This window comes from Chiloscyllium plagiosum, chromosome 10, assembly GCF_004010195.1.
Source record: "Chiloscyllium plagiosum isolate BGI_BamShark_2017 chromosome 10, ASM401019v2, whole genome shotgun sequence".
NCBI classification, from domain to species: Eukaryota; Metazoa; Chordata; class Chondrichthyes; order Orectolobiformes; family Hemiscylliidae; genus Chiloscyllium; species Chiloscyllium plagiosum.
In genome coordinates this window covers 94469674-94484582 of record NC_057719.1, presented here as the reverse complement: position 1 = coordinate 94484582, position 14909 = coordinate 94469674, and the positions used below count along the sequence as shown (strand labels likewise).

General features: G+C 40.1%; 1 protein-coding gene across 3 annotated transcripts in view; it reads right to left on the bottom strand.

Moving 5' to 3' along the window:
- LOC122553906 (rho GTPase-activating protein 42-like) overlaps window positions 1-14909 on the bottom strand; it is a 367560-nt gene that overhangs the window by 205130 nt on the left and 147521 nt on the right. For all 3 annotated transcript variants that reach the window (XM_043698407.1, XM_043698408.1, XM_043698409.1), the window contains exon 2: window positions 8094-8189. In XM_043698407.1, the coding sequence (XP_043554342.1) occupies window positions 8094-8189 (96 nt within the window). The remainder of the gene's footprint in view (window positions 1-8093; window positions 8190-14909) is intronic.

The window sequence follows — 14909 nt, the reverse complement described above, 5'->3', positions numbered from 1 at the left end:
AGAATGTGCAAACTCCACACAGACAGTCACCCAAGGCTCAAATAGTTATATGGTTGTTTTAATCAGTACTGACTCAATGAGCTGAATGGCTTCTTTCTATGTTGTAGACCTCTATGACTCTACGGCCAATGCTTAGACCTCTAGAATGGCTATAAGTCCAAAAGGAGATCTCTTGAACTTTCATGACCATGCTATCACTTGTCAAAATCTCAGGTGGTCTCTCTCCTCCTCATTTCTCAATTTCCCAGATAATTTTTTAAGGTATTCCAACTTCCCTTTTAAAGGTCATAATTGAACCTGTCTTCATCAATCTCTTGAACAGTGCATTCCAGATCCTAATGTGGTTCTTTCGCCATTCAACTTAAATTGATATTGTCTTATTGTCAATGAATGGGAACAGTTCATCATCATTGCCCTGACACCTTATAATTTTGAACTCTTCAAGCTAATAGCATTACAATGTTCTCTTCTTGAAAGGGAACAGCATCAGCTTCACCAATCTGTCTCCCTAACTGAAGTTTCATATAGAAAACCATTCTTGTAGATCTTATGTCCTTCCTCGCCAATGCCTTCACATTCTTCCTAAACTATGGTACCCAGAACAGGACAAATTACATCTGTTGAGGCCAAACCTATATCTTATGCAGATTATCACAAGCTCCTCAATTTTGTATTCTAAATTTTGATTTATAATGTACAGAATTCTATATGCTTTGTCAATTCTCCTTAACACCTTCACTGATTTGTGCATCTATACTTCCTCCTCTGTTGATCTTGCATCCCTGTTAGAATTGTAACCTTCCTTTATGTTGCTTTATTTTGTTCTTCGTACTAAAACTTGCTACTTTACACTTTTCTGCATTCAATTTCATCATCACATAATTGCCTGCAAAAAGCTTAGGCCAAAGCACAACTAAATTCAGAGATGTGAGATCCAAAGTAATTCTCAAACTTGCAAATACATTGCAGTGATACCAGCTGCCCTTCAAATTCTGAAACTGAGAGTTAAAGCCGCTCCAGCTGACTACACTTCCTAAATATGTTTGTAACCAGGACACAAGAAACATTCTGGAATTCCCAGATGGAAATAAATGCGCACTTGACAGGATTGAATGTCTTACCATACCTATTACGTTTAACTGACCTGATGAGAATAATCTTAAGACTTAATTAATTCAATAGTCATAGAGTCATACAGCATGGAAACAGACCCTTTGATCCAACCAATCCATGTTGTTTCCCTTGGATGTTTACAACCAGGTGAGAGGGGATGAACCTGCTCCCTTTTCTCTCACCTCCTTGCTGAGTTACAATGAAGGTTAAGTTATTTTTAGCCGAAAGCTTTATATTTCTCCAAATAATGTGTGATTAACTATTTTACAACAACTTTGTTACCTGCTAATCCTGAGAAAAATTATAAAAATATATTGTCAAGCATACAGCTTTGTGTATTCACTTGGATCCACACATAAACACACACAAAGTCAAAAGGGGAAAGTGTACAGTATGAAGAAAGGTAAAAGATATAACTTAATGTCTTTTCATTATCCTTGAGGCATAAGGTTTTTAGTTGAAATAGCAATTGTTTAGTTGGCTTCTTGGGCAATCAGAAGTTGCTAATAATGCACTCTGCTTTCTAATCAATGCTGTCTAATTTGCATTTTCCTCTTGAGAGAGACAGGCAGCCTTATCAGTCTATGCTTACATTCTATGTTCCATCTCCTCTAATCTGCCAAAAAAGTTCCTTGAAATGATAGCCTGTCTGCATAAATCAGGATTATATTTTCAAGATTGATAATTGTAGGGATGTTACATCTCCAACATGTAAAGATTCTCAATTCTGTACACTAAACAGGAGAAGACTTTTCCTATTTCTCAAGGGAACCTGGCTGACTAACTTCTTTTGGTAAAATGTTAATTTCATTTTAGACAGTCTTTAATCCAAGTTGATTTCATGAAATTTGGCTAATTTGTTGTCTAACCTCTCCACCAGGTGATCTCAATAGTCATTTGTTTGGTTTGTCTTGTGTTCTGGTTGCTTTTTAAACCATTCCATGGAAGTCTCAGGGATTAAATCAACCAATGTAATTCAAAGATCCATATATTTGTATAATTTACCAATTTAATAGGGCTAACATCACTTTAAAGGAAAGTTAACAACAATGTTTTACTTAACTCTTATTATCTATATATTTCAGATTTTAATTTATTTCTCTGCTATGAAAGATTGGATCCCAGCTCTGTTCAATACCCTGCGATAATCTGGAGCCTGATTTCTCCAGCATTTTTGCCTGCTAATGCACCAAACATCTAACTCTGTTTGTATCACTTTTAAATCCAGACATAGGATGTGAGCATCATTAGGCCAGCATTTATTGTCCACCTCAATTGCCTAGAACAGTCAATTACATTGCTGTGGGTCTGGAGTCACATGGGTTTTTGTGATATAAACAGTTGTTATTTGGTCGCCATTAGGCTAGCTCTTTATCCCAGCTGTTTATTGAATTAAAATCTCACCATCTGCCAAGGTGGGATTCAAACCTATGTGGAACATTAAGATAGGGTTCTGGATTCCTAGTGCAATGGTAGACACCTCGCTCTTGTCTGGTCTGCTTAAATTGTTGCAACATTTGTTGTTCTTTTCTTTTCTGTAAACTCCTGCATAATAAACAGCAATCTCTTTCTAAGGCACAATGTGCTATGTGGGAAAGATTGCAGTTAAGATGTGCAGGCGAGTTGAAACACACTTCTGTGCTCCCTTTCAAGTGGGCGGGCAGCCAGCATAGCATTCATCATTGAACTGCATGCTCAAATAAGAGAAATATGGAGGTAGCATATGTTTGTATGCCACCTTCCTCAAATACCTGGCTGTGAGAAAATCAAAAATCAGAAAGCCTATGACTAAACCTCTAAGGAATCCAATCTTAACTCTTCATGTTCAGCACTATAGTCTAAGTGAGATTTATAGCATGGATAAAGCTAAATACAAATTTGAATTATAATAGATTATTGGGGAACAGTTTCACCAAGCAATCAGTAACATTACAAAATAATAAACAGAGAACTCCTGTATTTCCAGCTCTTAAATAAGGGTGAACATATCCTGTCTCTTTATTCTTAAGATTTATCTTTTCACTATTACATCTGTTAGCACACACAATAGTTTCCTTTGGGCACTGTCTCAACGCCCAAAATGATAAATAGGTTCAGAGAAGTGAATACTTAGTTGCCTTCATAAAATAACTGAATTATATCAAACTGCAACACCAAGTTGCTGGAGGACTTTTATCACAAGGTAACAGTCCACTTCTATCACACGTATCTTTTTGTGTTTTTTCCTCAATCAAGCTCGTTTTGGTGGACTTTTTGTCAAAGACAGCAAACATAGAAATTTGCAGAATTTGTTTCATTTATGATAATTTAGTTTCTGGTATTCAATTTGATATTTCCTGGTCTACCATCCATTTTAGACTGCTTTGGAAATATTTCTTCTGAGAAAACCAGCTAATTTTAATAGGTTTCAAGAACTGTTAATATTAAAGCTTTTGTTTACACTTGTAAAAACAATGAGCTGTTATTAACAATGTCAGTAGATCATTAAATTTTGACATCAGTTTCACATAAATTTTCATTTTGAAATAATCGTATTCAATATTTTCTCTGGCTGAAGTCCTTTCTCCTGCTATCCAGGTCTTTTCTCTGACAAACATTAATAGCCTTATCTATTATAAAAATAAGTATGGGGTGTTGGGAAGGAATCATATCCAGTCATTTCTGCTAGTAACATCAGTAGAATCGGAACAGAATTGACTAAACCAGCTCATAAGATTGGTCAATTGTAAGCACAAATGAATTTGCAGCCAAACTACTGACAATCATCATCAAGGTCCAATTTCTTTTTTTGGGGAGAAAAACTGTTAAAAGCTACTGCTCTTTGTAAAAAGAGAATAAGCTGACTGCAACTGGGCAAGAAGCTGAATGTTTGGCTGCTACAAGTCACTTGAATATATACCATTGCCAGTTCTACGTATATTACAGATAGACATAGCTAACTTGTGTGAAAACTCTCATTCAGAAGTTAACAACATTCTTTGATGATTTACTATGAGCATTTAATATGACCAGAACGCAACCTAAGAACTGCATGTGGGAGTTGAGCTGTCTCCAAAATGCCAATCCTTACATGTGATGTAATTTAGTTTTTTTTAATTACAAATCACCAGGTAATGGTGGTCCTCTTAACTTGCTTGCAAAGCATGATTATAAAAGCAAGTCGCTCAGAGAAAGAGACATTCCATCTTGAACCATTTAGCGGAACATAGCTCTTCAAGCAGAGACAGTGAGGAAGAGAGAAACAGAGAACCATCTTGAAACACTGTGCTTTAAAGTGACTATCTATTCAGGGCCAGAAGCCAGGAATCCTTTCCCTCTCCCAAGATCTGCTGCCCTGCTGGACTAACTGTACAAGAAAAGACTAACTATCCAACTGCAGAAGCCATCCTAGCTGCCAGGATTGGCTTCAATTATTAATTTATTCCCTCCAGCCCAAGAAAATGAAACCCAATGAGCCCCAACAGCATACCAAAGGGACTTGATCAGACTTTAGAATCATAGAAGTCTACAGCACAGGAGAAGGTCCCTTCAGCTCATTGGGTCTGTGCCACTCAAAAACAAGCACCTAACTCTTTTAATCCTATTTTCCATCATTTGGTCCATAGCCTTGTATGCCCAGGCATTGCAAATGTACATTTAAATACTTCTTCACTATGACGCGGGTTTCTGCCTCTACCATCCTGACAGTCAGTGAATTCCAGTTTCCGATCATTGTCTGGGTGAAACGTTTTCCCTCACATCCATTCTAAACCTCCGGCTCCTGTGTTAAATCTACGTCCCTGTTCATTGATTCCTCCATCAAGAGGAAAAGTTTCCTCCTTTCTATCTTACCTATACCTCTCAATTTTATGCATCTCAATTATGCCCCCTCTTAATCTCCCCTACCTCAAGGAAAACAATCAACTGTTAATCCTTAAGGAGACCTTCAGTAGCAACTTGCAATTAACCTTTAACCTGTTCTGACGGAGCTTAACATGTTGGTCTGCAACTAGCTTGAATCATGACAAATTAAAAAGGAGCTAGCTACACAAACTCCATTAACTGATAGTTCACTGACCATGTGGTAGATACACTTCATGATGATGACACTCATGGCATAGGATTCAACTGATCATATCAGAGATTGCCAATAAAATTACCCACATCTTGAGATCAAGTTGAATGATTCTGGTAGATCAAAAATGTTCTGAAAATTGCACTTATTTTGTACTAATCCAAGTTCTAAATTCAGCTGCCTTGCCTGTCATACTCCTTGCATTAGAACAAATACATCTCAGACCATCAGCCTCACTTTGTCCAATAATCTTTCCCTGTCTATCCTTCCTCTTGGTCTTTCTAGCCTTAGTGTCTGAATCTTTGGCCAGCAAACCACCCTGCCTGAATATTGGTGCCTTTCCAGTTGTAGTCCTTCTTGAACTGGTCCCACTTTCCCAGAAAACTTCCCAACGATCTATAGATCAGACATCCTGCCTCCTACACCAGCTCTTTAGCTCCCTATTTAACTACTATCTTCCTATTCTGAGCCTCACTAATGCTTGGCACAGGGGGTAATCTTGAGATTACAACGCTAGGAATCCTGCTTTTCAACTTCCTACCGAACTCCCTGAAGTCCCTTTGCAGGACCTCAGCTGTCTTTCAGCTTATGTCATTGGTACCAATATGGACCAAGACCTCTGGCTGCTCACTCTCCCCCTTAACAGAATATCTTGTGCCTGCTCAGAGACATCCTTGACCCTGGCAGTGGGGATGCAACATGTTTTCTTGAAGTCTCACTCACAGCCATAGAAATGCCTTTTTGTGCCCCTGACTGTAGAGTCCCCTATCACTACTGCTCGCCTAAGCATCAACCCTACCTGCTGTACAACTGTGCCAGCCATGGTGCCACTGATCTGGCTGCTGCTTTTGCCTGAGCGGCCATCATCCCCCCCCCCCCCCCCCCACCCCAAACCACTGCCCAACCAACTACCCAACATCGTATCCCTGTTTGAGACAGGAATGGTCACAGGAGCTCCTGCACTGCCTGCTCAGGCTTACTAATCTTCCTGGTGGTCACCCAATTCTTCTGATCAGTGTAGCCCTTACTGGTGTTGTGGCCAGATCACTAGATGTGCTATCCATGACGCTCAGCCTCATGGATGCTCCATAGTGAGTCCATCAACAGATCCAGGCACTCAATGTGGCAAATCAGAAACTGCAGCTAAACACACTTGCTGCATACCTGGTCAATATGGAGACTGGAAGTGTTCCTGATTTCCCATGTATTGCAGGAGGAGCACTCGACAGGGTCAAGTTCTCTTGCCATTTCGAAGATGCAACTTTACCCATTCATTATTAAACTCAGGTTTCTTAATCTCACTCTCTCTGACTCTTTTCTTAACTGACATTAGGCCATGCTTTTAAAACTTTTTCATATCAATTAATCTTTGCTAAAATATTGTATAACTCCACCCAATGAAATGGTTCATAAAAGGTCTTTTTCATAAAAAGTAATTTTCAGTGATTTTAAATCTGATTATTCAGATATTGAAAAGGAAATGAAAGAGCACTCTCGGAGTTTGTCAGAACATGGTGATCCTGGACGGTTCACACTTGTGTTAAGTGTCTGCAATTCAAAGACCTTCAACTCAGTTATTGGGTTGAGTTACCAGAATATTTTACTGGAGGCAGCCACAGCATTTAGTTAAGCAGAACTTTCGAATTCTGATCAATGGTGGGGGACGGGATTATTTGCCAAGCAGGTTTTGGGATCCAGAAAGCAATGACAGAGGTACCTCAGCACTTGACTTTGACTAATAAATATAAGGTTCAATAACAGTACAAGGTACAGTGAAATTAACGATTAGATAGCATTCAGTGAAGACGCAGTCATAAATACCAACAATCATGATTGCTGCTTGATCCCAGGGTTGAAAACTTCTCCTCATGGCTGGAAGTGGGACAGAGAGGATCCTGTCATTGTTGACCAACAATATATACAGAACCAGAAATGGCATTGTGCTGACAGAGTTTGAGGAACTATTGTTCAAGTTAAAAAGCAGCCCCACTTCAACAAAGAATGCTTGACCAGAAAAGTGATGTGTGGGGAGAGAGACGACAAGGCTTAGTTTCATAGGCAACAAAAACAGAAGTTGCTGGAAAAGCTCAGCAGGTCTGGCAGCAACTGTGGAGAGAAATCAGAGTTAATGTTTTGGATCTGGTGACCCTTCCTCAGAACCCTGCAGTTTGGAGTTAGGGTCACCAGAGGAAGGGTCACCAGACCTGAAACATTAACATTGATTTCTCTTCAGAGAAATGCTGCTGGACCTGCTGAGCTTTTCCAGTAACTTCTATTTTTGTTTCTGATTTACAGCATCCACAGTTATTTTAAGTTTTATTTAGTTTCATAGGCCTTAGACAGCAGTAATTGGGGGCAAAAAGGTTTTTTAACTGGGTAAAGCTCCATTTAAACAAGGCTGTGGCCAGTGGCTTGGTGAATGTAATAGCTATTGTAATAGAAAGGCCTTTTAGCTATAAGAGACAATAGCTGAGATGAATCAGAAACATTCAAAAGCAGCAAAGATAATTCTATAAAGAATTGCACAGTATTTTGGGTAAATGTAACTAGAAGAGGTCAAAAAGAGACATTAGTGACCAAGGTGACATAGCAAAAATAAATATTCAAAAAAAGGAGGAGGGATAGCTCACCTAATAAAGGTTTGGGATAAAGGCAGTGGAGAGAAAGGATCTTAGTGCAGAAAAACAAGACATAAACTTAGTTTAAATGGGGCTAGGAAACAGCAAGAGAGAGACAACACCGGGAATTATTTTTAGGCCAATTCACAGTAGCTGTAGCATGAGCATATATAAACCAGGAATTTAGAGGGACATCTATTCAGAATAATACATGGGGGACTTGGCATATAAAATTAGCACACACTAAAGAGAAGTACAGAAGTGCTGTTCCAGAACGAAAGTTTTTTTTTAAAAAGGTCAAGACTTACCAATATTAATTTCATCATCAGTCTCTGCATCACCAATGCACTCAAATTGAAAATCCTGCAATGACTGTGAAAACCTCTGAACTGCTGCAGACAAATCTGTCAAGACAACATATGAATACTAAATTTAACCTAATGTTCTGCAGGTAAAACTCAAACAAGTTGATAAATTTAACAGCAAACAATTCAAAAACAGTCAGTGAATAATGATGCCATAACCATAATGACATTTGCCAATCTCCTCAGACATTATTCATTACTCAATTCTATAAGACCTAAATTTTGTAGGCATATACTGTTTAGAATTATTCTGCTACATCCGTTAGATTTCTTTCTCCTTCAAGGTCACAAAGTCCAAGTACTGTCAAGTAAACACCAAATCAAATTAGCAATGAATTGCTTCCAATCTGTGGTCGCTCTCAGTTTGCCAATTACAGCTCTAACAGCTAATGAAATAGAATGCATACATTCTGTCACTTATTTCCTGCTGAAAGAGAATTTCTTTTCACAATATGTTTCTATTTGAATGGTGTGTATACATCTGTATACATACATACATTTACTGGCAAAATGCTAAAACGAAAAAAAAAGTGAACAAGTACTTTTTTTGCTGTTTTCAGTGATTTACTTCATTAGCTACAAAGTGGTGGTAAATTGATAAATATACGAGTGAAATACATCCTTATGTCAGTCAGGATTTTCCAATGATCAGACATTCTCTGCAACACAGCAGTCAAAACTGAATTTTGCACATTAACTCTGTTTTCTCTCCACAGATGCTGCTAGACTGCCTGAGTTTCTTCAATACACCCTGTTTTTAATTAGAGAGAGATTTTTAAGTTGGCTATAGTATACATGATGTGAAAAGGTGGCTTATATTAACATTTGATTTCAACCAATTCTGTACAACAATAGAACAGCAGTTGCTCACAAAGCTGATTCTACCATTCAATTAGATCATATCAATTCATATCTTAATTCCATTTACTTGCCTTTGAAAAATAAACAGTCGAAGAGTGTGGTGCTGGAAAAGCACAGCTGGTCAGGCAGCATCTGAGGAGCAGGAGAATCAACATTTCGAACATAAAGCCCTTCATCAGGAATGAGGCTTGTGGGCCTAGGTGACTGTCAAATAAATTGGGAGAGGGGTGGGGTTGGGGGAAGGTAGCTAGGAAGGCGATAGGTAGATGAAGGTGGGGGTAAAAGTGTTAGGTAAGAGAGGAGGATGGAGCAGATAGGTGGGAAGGAAGATGGACAGGTAGGACTGTTCAAGAGGGCGGTGCTAAGCTGGAAGGTTGGGACTGGGATGTGGTGAGGGAAGGAGAAATGAGGAAACTGTTGAAATCCACATTGATCCCATATGGTTGTAGGGTCCCAAGGCAGACGATGAGGCGTTCTCCCTCCAGGCATCAAATGATTAGGATTTGTCAATAGAGGAGGCCCAAGACCTGCATGTCCTTGGTGGAGTGAGAGGGGGAGTTAAAGTGTTCAGCCACAGGGCAATGGGGTTGGTTCGTGTGGGGAAAACCTGTGCCCACACCTCCCCCCTCACTTCCGTCCAAGGCCCCAAAGGATCCTTCCATATCCAACAGAAATTTTCCTGTACTCCCACAAGTGTCATCTACTGTATCCGTTGCACCTGATGTGGTCTCTTCTACATTGGGGAGACAGGACACCAACTTGCGGATCATTTCAGAGAACATATCTGGGACACCCACAGTAACCAACCCCACCACCCTGTAGTTGAACGCTTTAACTCCCCTTCCCACTCCGCCAAGGGCAAGTAAGTATTGGGCCTTCTCCATCGCCAAACCCTAACCACCCGATGTCTGGAGGGAAAATGTCTCATCTTCTGCCTTGGGACCCTCCAAACACACAGGATCAATGTGGATTGCATCAGTTTCCTCATTTCCTCTCCTCCCACCACATCCCAGTTCCAACCTTCCAACTTGGCACTACCCTCTTGAGGAGAAAGTGAGGTCTGCAGATGCTGGAGATCAAAGTTGAAACTTTATTGCTGGAACAGCACAGCAGGTCAGGCAGCATCCAGGGAACAGGAGATTCGACGTTTCGGGCACAGGCCCTTCTTCAGGGCCTGTGCCCGAAACGTCGAATCTCCTGTTCCCTGGATGCTGCCTGACCTGCTGTGCTGTTCCAGCAATAAAGTTTCAACTACCCTCTTGAACTGTCCTATCTGCCCATCTTCCTTCCCACATATCCGCTCCACTCTCCTCTCCAACCTATCACCTTCACCTGCACCTTCATCAATCTATCGCCTTCCCAGCTACCTTCCCCACACACCCCCCTCCCATTTATCGCTCAGTCCCCTTGACCCACAAGCCTCATTCCTGATGAAGGACTTATGCCCGAAACGTCGATTTTCATGCTCCGTGGATGCCGCCTGCCCGGCTGTGCTTTTCTACCACCACACTCTTAGACTCTGATCTCCAGTATCTGCTGTCCTCACTTTCTCCTAGTTGAAAAATAAACACTCAACATCCTTACTGAATAAAAATCTGTGTGTATTGTCAAATACTTCGATAAAACAGAGTTGACACCCCTGGAGCAGATATTGCTGGAGATTTCAACACATGATTCTGTATCCAACTTCTCAAAAATGCCAGTGAGAAAAAAGTCTCACATTAGAGATGGGAATTTTAACGCCACTGTTGTTAGAGCTACACCACCCATTCCCTGTAACACTAAGCTTCACTAACTCTCAGTATTCGTTTTTAACTGAATCAACAAAATGTTTCAGAAAAATGCAAATTAGAACCACCTTTTTAAATGATCGTATGAAATTTGTTCTGAATTTTCTATGATAGTCCCTAAGAGATTAATCTCCGTTCCTGATCGAGGAAATCCTGGGAAGTTGAATACCCTTTTATGAAAGCCTGGAAAGTAGCTGTTCCCATTACTGATGACACAAATAACATGCAATTCAGGTTTTGAAGCAACATCATCAATTTCAATGGTGTATTATTCAAAAGAAACATTGTTTTAAAAGAAATACTTGTAAAATATGAATTAGATTACAAAATACCAAACAGATGAGAACCTTGTAAGAGGTCATCCTCAAAAGACACAATCATTCATATGAAAATGATTACTACTAAAGCAATTTCCCACATATTGTTCAGAAATATCTCCTTGCAAATGTCTCAATATGCTGTTATTTATATGAAATATCTATTCTGATTATCTGCTGCACTGAAGTCGTTTTCCCATGCAAGTATTTTTAGTTTGCACAGAGAAAAGGGGAGAAAAGAAAAGAATAGTGAAATCCCTGTGGATCATATGCTTTCAACAGAAGCCAAGTATCCTGAGTATTTTACTTCATTCCCTAGACAATTCCCTACATCGTATGATTTCAAGCACTTACGACACAACTATTAAAGTCTAACATGAAAACGTGTAATAAAAGCAAATACTGCAAGAGTTGGAAATCTAACACAAAAACAGGAAGCGCTGAAAATGCACAAAGTTCTGAAAGAGAAACATAGGTAATGTTTTGAACAGATTACAACTATTCTTATAATATTTAAAAGGCATCTGATTGGGTTTATGTGTAGGAAGGGGTTAAAGGGATATGGACCAAATGTTAGCAAATGGGACTGGATTAATTTAGGATAGCTGGTCGGCATGAACAAGTTGGACCAAAGGGTCTGTTTCCGTGCTTTACAGCTCTATGACTTTTCTTCAGAAAATACTTATATTTTCTGCTCAAAAGGAATGTTCACTTTACTTCCCTCTCACCAGAAAAATAAGTGAGGACCTGATTTATTGCCTTTACTCACTCATAAATTGGTGACTATTATATTAGATACTTCCAGTTGATCTGAAAACAAATTCTTACAAAAGTGCCTCAATACCAGCAGCTGTGAAGACCACACTTGATTCCTTTCAAATCATCACAGGTAACTTTGAACTAACGTAATCAATTTGCTTTAAGATGCAAAACAGAAATGACAGGTGAGATAAATGAAGTAAAGTTCAGGAAAAGTAATGCAACAAAAGATCATTATACATAACTACATGAATTTCCAGAACCTGCCCTTGCAAAACTCACTATGAATGAATTCAATATCTTGATGCTGTCTAATTCAAGCTGCTTTATTTGCATTTGAATTTTAGTCATTGTCAATGATTCTGATTATATTCCTGGCAATTTTAAGTGCTGGAAATGTGTTGCTGGAAAAGCACAGCAGGTCAGGCAGCATCCAGGGAACAGGAGAATCGACGTTTCGGGCATAAGCCCTTCTTCAGAATTTTAAGTGCTGACCTACCACTGCAAATACCTCCCTTTTCCTCATGGACAAAGGCAACCCAAATTCAACTTGTCACTAAAACAAAAGGCTTTGTCTCACTCGCCTTCTGTAAACCAACCCAAGCGATTCTTCCTAACCCAAAAAACTCTTAACCACTGAAAGAGCCATTATTACACAAGGCACTACCTCTTTAAAACAAACTAATGCAACATCTGAGAAGAGAACACCAACACGCACCACTTGGTGTCTTTGAGCCCATTAACTCTAAACCCAACCTGTACCAAGCAGGATTACTTGCATGCCAAACGGCATAAGCAGCAAGCGATAGACAGAGCTAGGTGATTGCACAACCGTAGCCATACACAAGTTATTTTGTTAAGAGAAATTGAATAAATATCACATCTGGCAAAACACTCTGATGGAGGAACACTCGCACTATGTTAGCAGCAGTATCGGTAATAGATGCCATTTCTTATGTGTCAAGACGAAATTTCAGTTAAGCATTTGATAAGGTTCCCCGCGGTAGGCTATTGCACAAAATACGGAGACATGAGATTGAGGGTGATTGAAGAAGCAACAGAAATGCAGAGTACTGGGGTAATGGTAAGATTCTTGGTAGTGCAGATGAGCAGAGAGATCTCTATGTCCAGGTACATAGATCCCTGAAAGTTGCCACCCAGGTTGATAGGGTTGTTAAGAAGGCATATAGTGTGTTAGCTTTTATTGGTAGAAGGATCGAGTTTCGGAGCCACGAAGTCATGCTGCAGCTGTGCAAGACTCTGATGTGGCCACACTTGCAGTATTGCGTACAGTTCTGGTCACCCCATTATAGGAAGGAGGTGGAAGCATTGGAAAGGGTGCAGAGGAGATTTACTAGGATGTTGCCTGGTATAGTGGGAAGGTCTTATGAGAAAAGGCCAAGGGACTTAGGCTATTTTCATTCGACACAAGAAGGTTGAGAGGTGACATAATTGAAACATTTCAGATAATCAGAGGGTCAGATAGGGTGGATAGTGAGAGCCTTTTACCTTGGATGGTGATGGCTAACATGAGGGGACATGGTTTTAAATTGAGGGGTAATAGATATAAGACAGATGTCAGAGGTAGTTTCTTTACTCAGAGAGTAGTAGGGGCATGGAATGCACTGCCTGCAACAGTAGTAGCCTCACCAACTTTAAGGGCATTTAAATGGTCATTGGATAGACGTATGGATGAAAATGGAATAATGTAGGATAGTTGGGCTTCAGATTGGAATCATAGGTCGGCGCAACATTGAGGGCTGAAGAGCCTGTACTGCATTGTAACATTCTAGTTTCTATGAAACACATGCCTGACCTTATTCTCACAATTATGCCTGCTACAGAGATCTGCAACATATCAGATGCCAGACTTCAGCTAATTCAATCCACATAGAGACAAAGAGTTCTGAAGAAGGGTCACTGAATCCAAAAAGTTAACTTTGATTGCTCATCACAGATACGTCAGATCTGCTGAGATTTTCCAGTAATTTCTGGTTTTGTTAGTCATAGAATTATATAGCACAAAAACAGACCCTTCAGTCCAATTTATCCGTACCAACCAGGTATCCTAATCTGATCTAATCTGATTTGCCAGCATTTGGACAATGTCCCTCTAAACCCTTCCTATTCATATACCAATCCAGATTCCATTTAAATGTTGTAGCAATTCAAGAAGGCACACAAGCTTCTCAAAGGAAACTAGGGATGAGTGATAAATGCTATTGAGCACGTGTCACCTATATCCATGGGTAAATCAATAAGTGCTATGAACAATAACAAATATTGTTGCAACAGGTAAAATACACTATTAGAGGCAACAACAACACTTAATGGAAATATCCAGATCAGTCAACTCACTTGGAGACAGATTATGACAATGGCACATAGCTCCTTCATCTGCACTACTGTCCCCCAGCTAAGCTCCAATTTTCTGTTTTTTTTGCAATTGAGCTTTAACCTCCCTGCCAGGTCTAATGTGTTCACTGCTGAAGTGAGATCTAGTTACTATGATCTATTAGCTCCTTGCTTGATCCATTCCAGTCAGACTGTCCTTGCATTGTCCCATTCCTACATGCTCCAACACGTTTCTCTCCAGCAGCTGTTTTCCTTGCAGCTTGCTGAAGCATCAGGGAGCTTTGCTTAAGAAGCACTCAAGTTTACATTGTTTTCTTTTCCTCTTATCTGACAGGGGGAGGGAGATGGTGGGGCCCTAAGCAGTAGTGAGACAAGATAGAAGGTTGAGGCTGGTACAGAAGTTAAAGAGCTGGAAATGTGTTGCTGGAAAAGCGCAGCAGGTCAGGCAGCATCCAAGGAACAGGAGAATCGACGTTTCAGGCATAAGCCCTTCTTCAGGAATGAGGAAAGTGTGCCCAGCAGGCTAAGATAAAAGGGATGGAGGAGGGACTTGGGGGAGGGGCGTTGGAAATGCAATAGGTGGAAGGAGGTCAAGGTGAGGGTGATAGGCCGGAGTGGGGTGGGGGCGGAGAGGTCAGGAAGAAGATTGCAGGTTAGGAAGGCGGTGCTGAGTTTGA